At 46.0% G+C, this 15,323-nt stretch overlaps 1 protein-coding gene across 1 annotated transcript; it reads right to left on the bottom strand.

The window, feature by feature from the left end:
- Positions 1 to 410: 410 nt before the first annotated feature.
- Positions 411 to 14,917, bottom strand: ORC6 (origin recognition complex subunit 6). The gene is made up of 7 exons (XM_040982143.1): positions 14,853 to 14,917; positions 14,076 to 14,205; positions 12,584 to 12,747; positions 12,315 to 12,404; positions 10,843 to 10,955; positions 9,897 to 9,959; positions 411 to 908 (listed from the first exon to the last, which is right to left on the bottom strand). The coding sequence occupies exons 1-7, from the start codon at positions 14,915 to 14,917 to the stop codon at positions 781 to 783; spliced, it is 753 nt and encodes a 250-aa protein (XP_040838077.1). The 3' UTR covers positions 411 to 780.
- Positions 14,918 to 15,323: the final 406 nt, after the last annotated feature.

Genomic DNA, 15,323 nt, shown 5'->3' on the forward strand with positions numbered 1-15,323 from the left:
TACGAACATCATATTTTTCAATATGAATATATCAAAAGAAATACTGGTTGACTGCAAAATTACACTGGGTAATCATTCTGTGTCCACGTGTGAGCCTCTCTATTGTAATACTACAGAACACTCATAGCAGTTACTGTGCTAAACCTTTTGCACTCGGGTACTTCTCCAAATTATCTAGGGTAGTGTTACTTTTGTTACTATTTATTTTTACAGGGGAGGAATAAGGTTAACTCATCTGCTCAAGGTTCCACTGGTCTAAATGCTGGAGCAGGGTTTTAAGTCCACAAATGACACAATTTGTGGTCAGTGCACAACAATGTAGGGAAAAAAAATCTTCCCTACCAGAGTAGAAACAAACTCTGGCCTGGTAAGGACTGCTCCAAACTGATAACAAGTACAACTTGTATATAAAAGTAATATTTATTAACTTAGTCTGTACAACACATCAATTTAGTCAAATCGGAAAGCTTACTGTAGACCTAACTGAATGCATTTTTCGCCGCAGACAGGACAGGACACTGCCTTTTGCTTTGAAAACAAAACAAAATAAAATCCAAAAAACAAAGCAAAATGGTTCCAATTTTTTCACAGAGCTGGGGGAGAAAGGGCCATGCGAGGACTCACGCCTTATCCAGTCCTCATCACGCTAAGGGTCCGCCCACCGCGCGGACCTCAGCCCTAGGGTTCGCTTCTCTGCTTCAAGGCAATCATCTTAGGGTCAAACAAACTCCCAAGTCCTTACATCTTCCTGGAGGCAGCACAGGTCAGTCTGGACACAACTCACTCTGTTACAGCCTTTTGAGCAATGGCAGCATTTTCCAAAATCTTCCTTCTCCATTCTTCATAATCCTGTGTCAGATCGTCACATGGCTGTGGTCTGTGTGAGGCCTCTACCATCTTCTCTGTTGCTGAGGAAAAATCATCAAAAGAGTTCTTCAAATTTTTTGTGCTTGCAAAAGAGATAAAAAAGTAAACTAGTCTGAAGTGTTTGCTTTAGCTAATTAACATAACTGGGAATAAGAATTCCAAGGCATCTGATAGCAGCTAACATTTATCAAGCACCTATTTTGAGCTTGATAGGCATGGAAATAAACACTTTAAACAGTGCTTCATTTTCCTAAAATAACATTTAATTATTTTTTTATTTGAAAGGCAGTTTTACAACTAGTAAGAGATCACCAGTATCCTTGATGAACATAGATGCAAAAGTCTTCAATAAAATACTAGCCAACACAATGAAATAATACAATGAAATAATACATAAGACAGGTCATTCACCCAGAACAGGTGGGATTTATCCCTGGCATGCAGGGATGGTTTAACAGATGCATATCTTAGCATGCTGGAATCTCTGCCATTGTCCATATCTATAGTGTCAGGATACACTTAAATAGCAGAATGATGGACATATGACTGTTTGTGAAGGACTGTTCTATTATAATAATATAGGGGAAATCATTGGTGGGGAGAGGATTAAGGGAATGAGAAGGGGAAATCCCAGAGCCTATGGAACCTGTACCATTAAAAACAAAACAAAGAATTACAGATCTATAAATGTGATATATATCACATCAATAAACTGAAGAACAAAGACCATACTCACTAGACATAGAGGAAGCATTGATAAAACCCAACACCACTTCATTCTAAAAACCCTGAGCAAGACAGGCACAGAAGGAACATTTTACAACACAACTGAAGCAATTTACCAAAAAACCCAATGCCAGCATCATACTGAATGTGGAAAAACTGGTAGCTTTCCCACTAACATCTGGAACTAGATGAAGGATGTCTGCTATTGCCATTGCTATATCCTTGCTAGAGCTATCAGGAAGAAAAAAGAAATTAAAGGAATTCAAACTGGAACAGAGGAAGTCACACTGTCTCTGTTTGCAGATGACACGATTCTATACACAGGAGAACTAAAAGACTCAATAAAGAAACTGCTAGAACTCTAAAGGTTTGGTAAGGTAGCAAGGTATAAAATAAAGAAATGCAAATCAATGGCACTAGTATATACAAACAATTCCTGGGCTGAAAAAGAACTAGTCAACATGGTATCTCTCAAAATAACAAAGTAGATATTGAAATAGCTTAGAACAAACCTAATTAAAGATGTGGAAGATCTCTATTAGGAAAATTACAGAACATTGAAAAAGAAATAGAAGACTTTAAAAAGTGGAGAAATATACCATGTTCCTGGCCCAGCAGAATCAACACCATCAAAATATCCATATTGCAAAAAGTAGTAGACAGATTCAATGTGATACCAATCGATATCCCAAGAACATTCTTCACAGAGCTAGAAAAAGTGATACAAAGATTCATCTGGAAACACAAGAGACCATGAGTACCCAAAACTATCTTGAAGAATAAGAATCTAGCTGGAGGGATCACAATTCCAGACCTTAACATATATTATAGGGCGGCAGTAATCAAAACAGCCTGGTACTGAACCAAAGCAGAGAAGACCAACGGAGCAGAATAGAAATACCAGAGAGCCCCCCCGCCCCACACATACAACTAATCTTCAACAGAGAACAAAAAACATCCCAAGGAAAAAAGTTGGGTCTCTTCAACAGATGATGTTGGGACAATTGGATAACAGCCTGCAGAAGTAAGAAACAAGACCCTCAGCTTTCACCATAAAAAAGATCAAATCTAAATGGATACAGAGGTAAACCTACACCCAGAAACCATCAGGCTATTAGAAGGAAACACTCTGTAAGACATAGGAGTGTGTAAAGACTCCTTAGAAACGACATCAGAAGATCTTGAGGCAGGGTGAGTTTGGGAGGGGTTCAGGCCTTGGGGTTGGGGGCATTTGCCGCTCCTTGCAGTGTGATGACTGTGGGGGGTGCCCCTGCTGGGTCAGACCCAATGCTGGAGACTCACGCCAAAGACACTGCTGGAAGGCAGTCCTTGGCCTCCCCCAGAGCAGCCAGTGCACCAAGTGGTGCCAGGCTTTTCTTGCTGGCCACCCGGCGGCGAACTCTGGGGTTTTTAAGATATGTAGTTGCTGCCTGGTGACACCCATGACTAATTCCAGTTTGAGTGCAGGTGAGAAGTGAATTTTGGGTGATTCTCAGTGACAGGGTCATGAAAGATTTAGGCATACGTGGTGACCAAGACCTGGTGATTTGGAGGGAAGTATCCAGAAGATAATTTGGGTTAGACAGATTCAACAGTCCAACTAGGAATACAGAGATGGGCTATTAGCATAGAACACTACTGATCACCACACACTAGCCCACACTAAAGCTACGGATGGGGGCCTCTTTGGCAGTTTTAGGTACCATTACCCAACTGGGTGGTGGAGTTGTGGAATGGTCACATTTGGCAGGATCAAGACACTATCCAGCACGCAAGAGAACTTGGTCTGGGGGTAGACTCTGTGGGGTTGTGTGGGCCCAACCAGGCAGAAATGCAAGTTCCCCTGGTTAGCTCGAAAGCTGGGGTTGCAATTTTCTAAGCTAAGTGTGACCATGCCACCTGCCATCTCTCACGGGTAAAGGAACCCACAACAGTCAGGGTAGGTCAAGGCAGCAGCACCTGAATGTGCATCCTTAAACAGGATGTGGGGTGGGCCGGGTTGCCACCTGAAGGGGGCAGAATGGGCAGGGCTGAACAAACCTTAACTCTCACAAGAAACAACAGAAATCAGGTTGGTGCACAGGTCATGCCAAGTAGGCCCTTGCACCTACTGATCTGCGTGAGCTAGGGATGCTAAGCCACAGCATCCAAAGGGCCAGGACAAGTGAGGGGCTCTGCCATGCTGAGGCAGAACAACCACCGACCTGCATGTGATCTAAGGCTGGGAATAGGCCCGGTTGGGGAGCTAAGGGGACACCCTAGCTGGGTTGAGTTTCCCACCAAAGAGCGCATGGGCTGGAATTGGGGCTGTGTTCTGATCAGGATATGGTTGTAATCTCACTTGGCACAAGTGTGGACTGGGGCTGGAAGCACCAAGCCCGGCCAGATTCCGACACAATCTGGTGCTCTGGAGGACCGGGATAGATGTGGGACAGACTAGGCTAGGTCTCATCCCTTACTGAACCATGTGTGAGCTGTATGTGGGTATGGAAGAGCCATGGCTGGGTTGAAACATCCAACAGTGAAGGCTGGTTGAAGGCTGGTCAGGAAAAGCCACTGTTCCTGCTAGGACAGGAGGTGAACTGAGTAGGGCTGGCTCATGGACCCACTGGTATGCGCAAAAACTGGCATTGGGAGAGTTTCTGATGGAGCAGCCTGGACAACTCTGGCAGGACACAGTCGCTGCAGGTAAGCGCAAGAAGCACAATAGGAAACAGTCCAGAACAGACAATGGAAATTATCCCACTGGCATACACATGGCATGGGTTGGGTGCGGACCAGGCTGAACCCGTTCACATCACCCGCTGGAGAATCCGAGCACCAGAACAGAGTGTGTGTCGGGCCACGTTCAGTTGCAACACATAGCAGTACACATTAAGGAATGCCAAGGTGAGATGAGCCGTACCAGATGTGGTTGCAGCGCCCAAACAAGCACAGGTGAAAATCGGGGTAGGAGGCAAAGCTAGCAGGGGAATGTGGGCTCCCCTGCTGGACAACTACTTCCATTGGAAAGCGTGAGTTGGGATGGGGGCAGTTCAGACTAGGCAGGGCTATAGCACCTGGGGGCCTCATGTGAGCTAAATAAGGGAAGGGTCACGGTGGGCTCACTGTTCTGACTGGTGCAAGCAAAAATTAGAGTGGGTGAGGGTTGGTTGGGCTTAGCCACAGCATTAGCTGGCAGAGGCTGGCACTGGGAGCTAATTCTGTCAAGTCAAATGCCAAAACCACCACCACTGCAGGAGAGTGCATAATCTGGGAGTAGGTGTGAACTAGAAGGGAAATAGTGGGCACCTCCCTCAGGGTTACCCTCTCACTGGACAGCATGAAAACCAGGACAGGGACGGGGGTGGCTAGACAGAATAGCATCCACCAGTATGTGTGTGGGCTGGATAGCAGGGCTGGTTGGGTTGAACTAGGCTTCAATGCCCATTGACATGTATGAGAGCTGAATGGGATGTGGGACAGACTGGACAAGCCTGCATTACATACTGGCAAGTATGGGAACCAGAGTAGGGGGCAGAACTGGTGGGGGTTATGGGGAGTCACCCCAACTAGGCTGCAGCTCTAACTTGTTTGTGTGAGGATCAAGTATGAAGTGGGTAGGATCGAGCTGGACTACAACACCCGTTGGTTCACAAGGAAGACAGGGTTGGAAACAGAACTGACCCAGCAACAGCAATGACCAGCATGTGCATAACCTGATTGGTGTGATGGACATTGTTGGAGTCTGTACTAGCAAACTCACTCAAGAATCAGATCTGGGATTATCTCAGATGAAGTTTCTTTGGCGATCCCTCCAACTGAACTGCTGATCTTAGAACCCCAACCATCAAGAGACTGTCAGCCAGTGGACTCTGAATAGGTTTCATTGCGGTTGGGACGGTGAGATTGGCAGCAATTCAGAACTGATGAACTATCAAAACTGTTTGAGCAGGACCCTCGGAGTGCACCTCTCTTTGGGGATGGCGGATGGGTGGGAGGTAGGGTGGGGCTTTTCCCTTTGTTACTCCCCTAACCCCAGATACAAGGAAAAATGATAATATTAGTATGGAAACAATGGTATTACCCACTTTCACCCTGTAGCCCTTGACCCTTTGTACCCTAATCAACTAAGATTATTAAAATTAAAAAAAATAGAAAAAAAAAAAAAAAGAAACGTCATCAGAAGCACAGGCAGTCAGGAGCAAAATAAATAAATGGGACCACATCAAACTAAGCAGCTTCTGCACAGCAAAGAAAACAATAAAAAAAGTGAAAAAGCAACCAACAGAATGGGAGAAAACCTTTGTACATTATACAACAGATGCGGGCTAATATTCGGGATATATAAAGAACTCCAAAAACACAATAACAAAACCAAAACACCCTGTTAAGAAATGAGCAAAGCATATGAGCACATTTTTCAAAGGAACAAATTCAAATGGATAACACAATGGGTCCATTTAACCCCAGCAAGAATGACCCCAGGCAGAGAACTACCAATAATACCTGCTGGCGAGGATGTGGGGAAAAAGGTACCCTAATCCATTGCTTGAGGGACTGTAGACTTGTGCAGTCACTATGGAAGTCGGTATGGAGAATACTCGGGCAACTGAAAACCCACTTAGGATTTGACCCAGCAATCCCACTACTGGGAATCTGTCCAAAAGAACTGAAACATCCACAATGAGAAAGCAACCTGGATCACCGTATTCACTGCAGCACAACCAGTAATTGCAAAAACATGGAAACAACCTAGATACCCACTGAAGGAGGATTGGATAAAGAAACTGGTGTATCTACTCTATGGAATATTATGAAATCTTACCAATTGCAACCAAATGGTCCCAATTGGAGACTATTATGTTTAGCGATATAAGACAACGTCCATCCAAGATACAAAACAAAACAGATATAAAGGTAAATGAACGTACACTTGCAATCTCACAAACGAAGGATGTAATGGAGACTAGAGTACTAGGTATCAAAGATCGACAGAATTCTTCCTTACTTCCGAATAAAAGTAGGACCCGATGAAACTTCTAAATGTATCTAGACAACAAAACACTAGCCCCTCTGCTACTGCTTATACCAAGAGTGCCATTACCCGCATAAAGAGCAGAATGCTGGAGTCCAGACTCCAGCTGAAGGACATCTACTATAAAACATGGCGGACAACGGGGAGGGGAGTAAGAGTAAGGGGAGAGGAAGCCAATACCTGCAAAATTGTAAAATAGAAAAAAATCATTTGTTTTTATTTGAAAGGCAGTTTTACAGTGAAACGTAAATGTAAATGTGGCCCCAAATGGCCAACGGGTAGTGCTGAACTAATCCAAAACCAGCAGCTAGGAGATCCTTCTGGGTCTTCCCGTGGGTGCTGGGGCTCAAGGACTTGGGCCATCCTCTCCCGCTTTCCCAGGCCATAAGCAAGACAGGGTGGGAAGTACAGTAGCTGGGATGTGAACTGGCACCCGTACGGGATACTGGTGCTTGGAGATGGAGGATTAGTTAGTTGAGTCAATGTGCCAGCCCCTGCTGGGGTCCGTGCGGTAGGTGTGGATGGCACGAAGGTGTGAAGAGAACAGCTCCCCTGCTTGGCAGGGCCCAAGGGAGCTTCCAGCTGTTTGGCAGGGCCCGGCGTATTTCTCTCCGACCACCCTGACGCTGTTTCACCCCCTGTTTGCATGGACACTTAAGCACCCCACTAAGAAGTCTGTATTCTTTTGAGGCATTGTTGTTTGCCTCTGTGAGACAGTTTTTACAACTGACGTGAGCTTGAGAGTTAATGTCACTGATAATGTCTTGGTGAGTGGGCCTTTGACAATTTACACACAGGAGCACAATTAAGCCCATGTCATTTTTGGACATCTTATTGTGTGCTAACTATTGCCTCAGAACCTGGCCCAGACATACAGCACACCCTCTGGAAAGGGGCTTGATATATATGTCTTAAATACTAATGCAAGGGATGGGAGTGAGAGCTGAAACTGCTATGGCAATAAATATAGTTATTGTTATCTCAAAGGCTAGCCTGCCTTTGCAATTTTTTGGACCCTAGAAAATGTAATTGTTTTAGCTGATTTTATAATTTTTAGCTAGAGGAATTAAGGATGTCCTGGCTGTTGCTCCATGGCTGCTGTTGTAGAATAAACAATAGCTTGCTTTGAAGAATATGAATACAGTATTTTGCAAAATTATCTTTAGGAGCACCTGCCTAGCCTTGAAGTGCAGACGGAGTGACCAAATATCTGTACATGCCCCCTTAATTTTGAAAAGAAAAAAAATAGAATAGTTGCTTGTACAGAAGCTTGAGAAGGGTTTTGAGTAAATAAAAAGGACAGCTTTTTCCTGAGCTTGTGTGAGAACACACCAAGTGTCTGTGTCTGTGTCTTTCTTTATCGCCGACTCCATGCACCCTTCCCGAGCTCCAAACTCAGCTGGAGCTGGACTCCGGCAAGCCCCTTTTAGTATCTCATTTAAAACTCATGTAAAACCTACAGGTATTCGCACCTACAGGTAGGTGCTAATATTAATCAAAAATCACAAGCCAATAGGTGGTGGTGACAATAGGTAAGTGAACAAAAGGAAACCATCAGCTGGAGCTCTTACACAAGCAAACTGGACCTTAACATGGAAACATCTGGAGTGGAGATGAAAAATTAAAACAACAACAAAATCAATCTCCAGCAATTATAAACAGTCAACCAGCTAAATAAATGGTTCTATAACCAGGGACCTTCTATAAGAAGACGCCCTAAGGCAGATGCCCGACCATGACCAACCAGGTAACTTCCCTACTCTGCTTTCCAGTCTACAGAGACTGCTGTCTGTGCTGTCTGTGCTGCTGGGTGGGGCACTCTCAGGGGTCCCTCTAGTGGGCCCGGGACTCGAGGCGTGACATTTGCACCAAGAAGAAACGTGGGACACAGGGGGTACATAGGTGAGATGAAACAATGCACACTTCACTGAATTTTACTGGGTAACTTATACCATAATCCTTGTAGAGCAAGCAGGTGGATAAAGGTTACTAGCTAACTAAACAATAGCCTACCAGCTACCCTAACAATAGATCACAGGGATTTGGAAAACAACCCACCAGGTCTCAGGCAACAGGATAAGTAAACATGAGTTACTGGTAAAGAAACAGTTATAACTAAAAAAAGGAATCTAACAGAACTTTGTTCTCAGATACGTTCAGGCCACAATCGCTAAAGGAAGAAATATGATGGTGAAGACGCCTCCCACCTCTCCAGGCACGCTTGGCCAGCAAGACGGCCACAATGTGAGCAGGAGCCTGCCTTCTGCCGCATTCTCAGTCTGCCCGGAAGGTGTGAGATTCAGGGTCCCTTGGGCCTCTGGTGGTTTGGTTTAGGGGGCAGAGCTCCACAACTAATATTTTAATCTCCACAGGGCGTGAACCTCTTTCCACAGATCATTCATCACTCTTTAATAGAGTTTGTGATTTTTTTCTGAAGTTCTTTTCACAGTGTTAAACAAAGATTTGAACCTAGGCAGTTTGCCTGCCAAGATGTTCTTAACTACATACTTCTATCACGGCCACCTATAGCTTCTCGGAAAACTGTTCTTATCAAATGATTAATAATCATGATTTATTTAAAACCCAATTCTCAGGATGGGTATTTAGCCTTACGGCTACTATGCAAATTAAGTGCCCAGTGTGGTAGCCTAGTGGCTAATGTCCTCCTTGCCTTGCATGAGCCAGGATCCCATTAGGGTGCTGGTTCTAATCCCAACAGCCCCCTTCCCATCCAGCTCCGTGCCTGTGGCCTGGGAAAGCAGTCGAGGATGGCGCAAAGCCTTGGGATCCTGCATCCACATGGGAGACCTGGAAGAGGCTCTTGGCTTTGGATTGGCGCAGCTCTGGTCACTGTGGTCACTCAGGGAGCGAATCAATGGATAGAAGATCTTCCTCTCTGTCTCTCCTTCTCTCTGTATACCTGACTTTCCAATAAAACAAAAATAAAATCTACAAAACAAAAAGATGCAAATTAAGATCCTTGTTCCCCACACTGGAATACATGGGTCTGATTCACGGTTCTGGCCCCTGATGAGTATTTGCCAATGCAGACCCTGGGGGCAGCAGTGATGGCTCCAGTGGCTGGGTTCCTGCCACCCTCACGGAGACCAGGGTGAGTTCCTGGTTGCTGACTCCAGCTCAGAGGCCTCTGTCTAGCCTGGTCATGGCAGGCATTTAGGGAATGAGTTAGTACCCGGGAGCATCAGCCTAGGTCTCTGTTCTTAAATCAAAAAGCAACAACAGCAAAAAAGTAGAGTTGTTTGTCACTAGCGCAGGTAAGACTTACTCTTTGCTGGCAACATTGTTTTCTGTTTTTTCGGTGGTGGAGTAGGTAAATCTCCAGGTTCTCCTGTGAGGAAAAATAAAAGTGTTAGCAACATTAATTTTTCTCCTATTCTTAATTGTAGTAATTGGGCAATGAATTAGCTCACAAGTAAAAATTAGAAACCTTGACTGACCAATAACTGAGAAGGGAAGGCGAGCGATCCCCTCTTCTCTGACTTCTCTGGTCAGATGTATTCTAGCCTCTGTAAGTAAAGGCTGGCATCTAACATTAGAGAATGCTACAAGAAAAATCAATTTTGCAGACATGCAATTATGGAATCTTAAAAAGTTTCAAAAAAAATCACCCTACTTAAAAACATAAATTTTCTCACTAAAAAATTGGTTCATATCAAATTTTCATAGATTCAGGAAGCAACTACTGTGTGTTAAAAAAAATGCTTGGCTTGTGGTCAATGCTGCGACACGGTGGGTTACACTTTCGCCTCCAGTGACAGCATTCCCATTGGTACCAGTTCGAGTCCCGGCTGCTCTACTTCTGATCCCAGAAAGCAGAAGACAGCCTGAGTACTCGTGCCGCTGCACCCAGTGGGAGACGCAGAGGAAGCCCCTGGCTTCAGTCTGGTGCAGCCCTGGCCACTTTTGCCATTTGGGGAATAAACGAGAGGATGAAGGCTCTCTCTCTCTCTCTGGATGTGTCTGCGCCTCAGCCTTTAACTCTGCCTTTCTCACTTAAACCAAATATACATATTTGTTTTAATTTCTTTTTAAATTATTGTCATCATTCTATGACAGTTCCATAGGCTCTGTGATTTCCCCCCCCTCCCCAAACTCCCCTATATTATTACTATAGCATAGCTCTTCATAAGCAGTCACATGTTCATCACTGCAGGCATGGACAATGGCAGTGACTCTGTCTTTCAAATAAACAGATCTTCAAGACTACTCACTGTCAATCTGCTGCCCGATCTTCTCCAGCTGCTTACAGAGTCTATCAAATATGGCTTTTTTCACACCGGATGCGGCTACCATTTTGTTCTTATCCACTTTTAGCTTTAGAATCCTACAAAAGGTTAAAAATTGATTTTGTCAAGAACAAAATAGCTTTCCTGGCCAAACAGAGTATCAACCTATTTCCTTTTCTGTTCATGCTTTAATAACAGTCCCCAACTACCTAATTTTTCCTTTGTTTCAAACATATGTCATGAGATACAATCCTATAGATTTGCTTTTGTAAGCTCTTTAGTCATTTATTGGACTGTGAGTTAAAATGCACATGGAATTTTGTCTTGCAACAATGGAGCACAGAAAAAACATTTGCTGTAATCCCTGATGCTTTCCAGTCAACTTCATACGTTACTAATTTGCCAAATGACAACAACAGCCTCTTCTAAGTGTTCAATTCACTTCATCTAGGCTGTTGAAACACTCCAACTCAGGAAGAAAAAACAAACCAACCAACCCTCAACTCTTGTAATCCTAATAATCTCCCAAGAAGCACTAATAAAACACAACCAGGGCCTAGCAGCTAACGTCCTCGCCTTGGATGTGCTGGATGCCATATGGGCACTGGTTCTAACCCTGGAAGCTCCACTTCCCATCCAGCTCCCTGCTTGTGTCTGGGAAAGCAGTCGAGGACAGCCCAAAGCTTTGGGACCCTCCACCTGCGTGGGAGACCCGGAAGAGCTCCTGGTTTCGGCTTTGGATCGGCACAGCACCGGCCATTGCCATCACTTGGGGAGTGAACTAATGGATGGAAAATCTTCCTCTCTGTCTCTTCTCTCTGTATATCTGACTTTGCAATACGAATAAATAAATCTTTTAAACACACACACACACCAAACCAAACTTCTTATTTAGGATAACAGATCCATGTAGACCTGTTTTGCTCAGTATAACTGATTTTAAAAATGGAGTTACTTAACTACCCTCACTGGTTTCTGGAAAAGCTTTCTTCTATCCCTATACACACATACCTCTGCTGAACTGACAAGACATTTTCTGCAAATAGCAGTGAAGAAATATCATTTGCAAGAATGGAGGTAACAGAGCTAAACATACCCAAATCAGTACATAGCTAGCGAGAAATTCATCCTTTAAAATTTTGATTTCTGTAACTTTCCAGCAGTACTTTTTAAAAAATCACCCATGACGACTGTTTTAATGTCAGACTTCAACACTTATGATGGACTCTGAATTCAAAACACTTAGCTTCTCGATACAGCTGCCTGTTAGCAAGGGAATTTACAGCAGTCCTGGTTCCAACCTGCTGACAACACTAAGGGATAAGACAGTGCGGCCATCTGACCACTATGCTCAATATTATTTATAGGAGAAAATGTGCTCAGAGTTGAAAGCGCTCTATGTCAAGTACTCTTTGGGAATAGAAAGCCCCTTTCCTGGACGTTAAAGGAACACTCACTTGCATGCCGAGAGTACAGCAGCGGTGGTGAAAAGCGGCCTGGACAAGTCAAGCTCCACTTGCTGTGTCTGGGGAAGACTGGATTCATAGCTGAGGAAGTTTGACAGAATTATTTGTTAGCAAATATCACTACAGAAGCAAATGAAAATGCAAATCGAAACTAACAGGCTTTTAAAATGCGTGACATCTGCCATCACTTTGGCCTTTTGAAGACAGAAAATGGACAAGGACAGAGCACTAGATAATTTCACCTTACCCACGTCCCGTACCTCTGCAGGATCTTTGAAGCCATGTTCACCGCTTCTGTACAGCTAAACTGTACTGCGAGGTCTCTGATTCCAACATTTGAATTCAGGCCCAGTAAACACTCAAAAGACTTAAGACAGCTCTGATACATCTTCTTATTCAAACCAGAAAGTTTAATTAAATAAGCCTTTAGAAAAAAAACCCACAAAGGTTCATATATTAGTATTCCTGAATAGTTGTTTAATAAGTAGTATCAACTCTGCCAAATCAATTCTGAGGTAAATCCTTTTACTGCAAATGATTCTATTTAGTCAGAACCATAATCACATTAAGCAGAGACGATTTGCTTGTGAAGAAACAATTTGAATTACTATTCACATAGCCAACTTGTGCATTGAAAACCACGGAAGGCACATATGTGGTTGCTTTTTTTCTCAACAAAGTGCCAATGGAAAACTTATGTGGAAAATGAAGAAAGCAGTGAGTGAGCAGGGTACGTGTACAGAGTGAACAAATGAGGGCAGGGAACCGAAGCAGAAGATCAGAAATTCTGAGCAAGCAGACTCAAGGATGCGACATCAAGGTAGGGTCACCTCGGACCAACAGGAGCTTGCTGGAGGAGCACTCCAGGATAAAAAGGCGTTGTATGCATGAGGCCACGAGTCACCCAAGTGCAAGGTCTGTTCATGAATATTACAGTTTCACGTCAGGGCTGAAGGGAGGCTGCAGAAGGCCAACACAGCTTGCCTTTCTTTACTTTTTAAAAGATTTAATTGTTTTCATTGGAGAGGCAGATTCACAGAGAGAAGGAGAGAGACAGAAAGAAAGATCTCTGGCTCTCTCCCGCAATGGCTGCCACGTCTGAAGCTGCGCCAATCTGAAGCCAGCGGTTGGGAGCAGGGTCCCTAGGCTTTGGGCCACCCCTCCTTGTTTTCCAAGTCACAAGCAGGGAGCTGGATGGGTAGCGGAGCGCCCAGGGCATAAACCAGCATCCATATGGGATGCAGGCACTTGCAGGAAGAGGATTAGCCAGTGGAGCCACCCCTCCCCACAATATTACCAAAGGTACATTACACACCGCACACTGCTTAATCCTCATAGTCCTACTAAACGGAGGCCTGTATCCCTAAAGAATGAGGAAAATGGAGACTCACCGAACCAGTAACCAGCTTAATATTTGGTCTCAACACCTAACTCCTGACTCTACAGCTTGTTCTCTGTGAAATGGAAAATTTAAAACCTGTGCTTTAGGACAACAAGCTAGAGCTCTGTGGAAGACAGCTTCTAGCAAAGAAAGAGGTGGCGAGGTGGCCAACCAATTAGATGGTAGAGAATACTGTATATATAGAAAAAAAATTAGCAGCTAATTGTTGATTCTAAAGTTTATCTGGAATGACACACAAGAAAAGCCGAGGGGAGGGGAGGAATAAATCAACTGATAAAAGAGTGTATCCTTTTGGCTCCCCGCCAAAATAAAAAATAAGTTACAGCTGCATGTGGTGTTGCTGCGCTCACCCTGTCCAGCGGGTACTTCATGCAGGAAGCCGCGAGGTCCAGGCACATGACCGCGTTGCTGGTCTCGGTGGTGCGAGCAGACAGGCCAGCACACTTCACCTGCGACAGTCGTAAGTACTCCTCTGCTTTCCTGGTGAGAAAGGAAAGGCAACGGACCCCTGAAACTGCAAGCAAGCAGCCAGCTGGGCTGCGTCCTGCGCCCCGTTCCCTGCAGGTTCACTCAGGGCCGGGAGGACAAGCTCTCACCGAACCAGCACCCTGAATGCAGACCGGGGGCGCTCTCTGGCCAGAGGGAAAAATCCAGCCTTTGCACTGCCGGAGGGGGCAAGAGCGATCAGAGGCGGGGAAGGGCGGAACGGGGCACCCAGCCATCACCCCGGGGTAGGGGGGGGAGATCACATAAACACCGACTGCCCGCTCCCCTCCTGCTTCTGCTCAGTGGGCCTGGGAATTTGCATTTTTGGTCAGTGTCAAGAGGTTGCTTGCCTAGGAATCACGGAGAACCGCTGCTGCCAACGACGACTTGACCGAACTAAAAGAACTTTATTTCCAACACGCGGGAGATCCGAGGCCTTGTTTTTTAGAAATCTTTAAGGCAGCCGCCTGGCCGCGCTGCAGCCTCCTGGGGTTTTAATTAAACCGGACTCCCGACCAGCCCCTTCCCGTCCCACCCGGCATCTCACAGACCTGGCGGACCCCATGGACGTCCACAGCCGCCCCTTCTCGCTACCCCCAGCCCCGTCGCGGGGCAGGGTCGCGCCTCGCCCCCCGGCTCACCTCAGCACCAGCGGGTCGGTTAGCCCCAGGCGCGGGGCGAAGCGCTCCAAAAGCGCGGACCCCATGGCGCCCGCACGCTCGGCTGAGGCGCGACAAAACGCGCGCCCGACGCGGCGCCGGCCAGTGACGGCTCGGCCCGCCCCGTCGCGCCGCGTGACTGGTGGAGACGCGTCGCGGAGCGCAGCCCACAGCCCAACCCGGCCCTGCTCTGCGCGCTTGCGCACCACGCGTGCGCGCGCCTAGGCGGATGTTGTGAACGCGGAGGGCGGCTCCCTTGGCCTCCCGTCCTTCCTAACAAACATGTCCCGCTCTGCCTGGCCTTCTTGCCTGCCGTCTCCGGTCTGGTGGCCGAGCGAGCGCCCCTGTCCCGCAAGGCCCCCACGCACAGTGCGAAGACGCCGGGCTGCGCCGCGCGGCCTGTCAGTCCGGCCCTGAATGGCAGGCGCCCAGGGCCAATGGCAGGGCCGGCTG

This window comes from Ochotona curzoniae, unplaced genomic scaffold (assembly GCF_017591425.1).
Source record: "Ochotona curzoniae isolate NIBS_2020 unplaced genomic scaffold, NIBS_Ocur_1.0 contig_3622, whole genome shotgun sequence".
In the NCBI taxonomy this organism is placed as follows: domain Eukaryota; kingdom Metazoa; phylum Chordata; class Mammalia; order Lagomorpha; family Ochotonidae; genus Ochotona; species Ochotona curzoniae.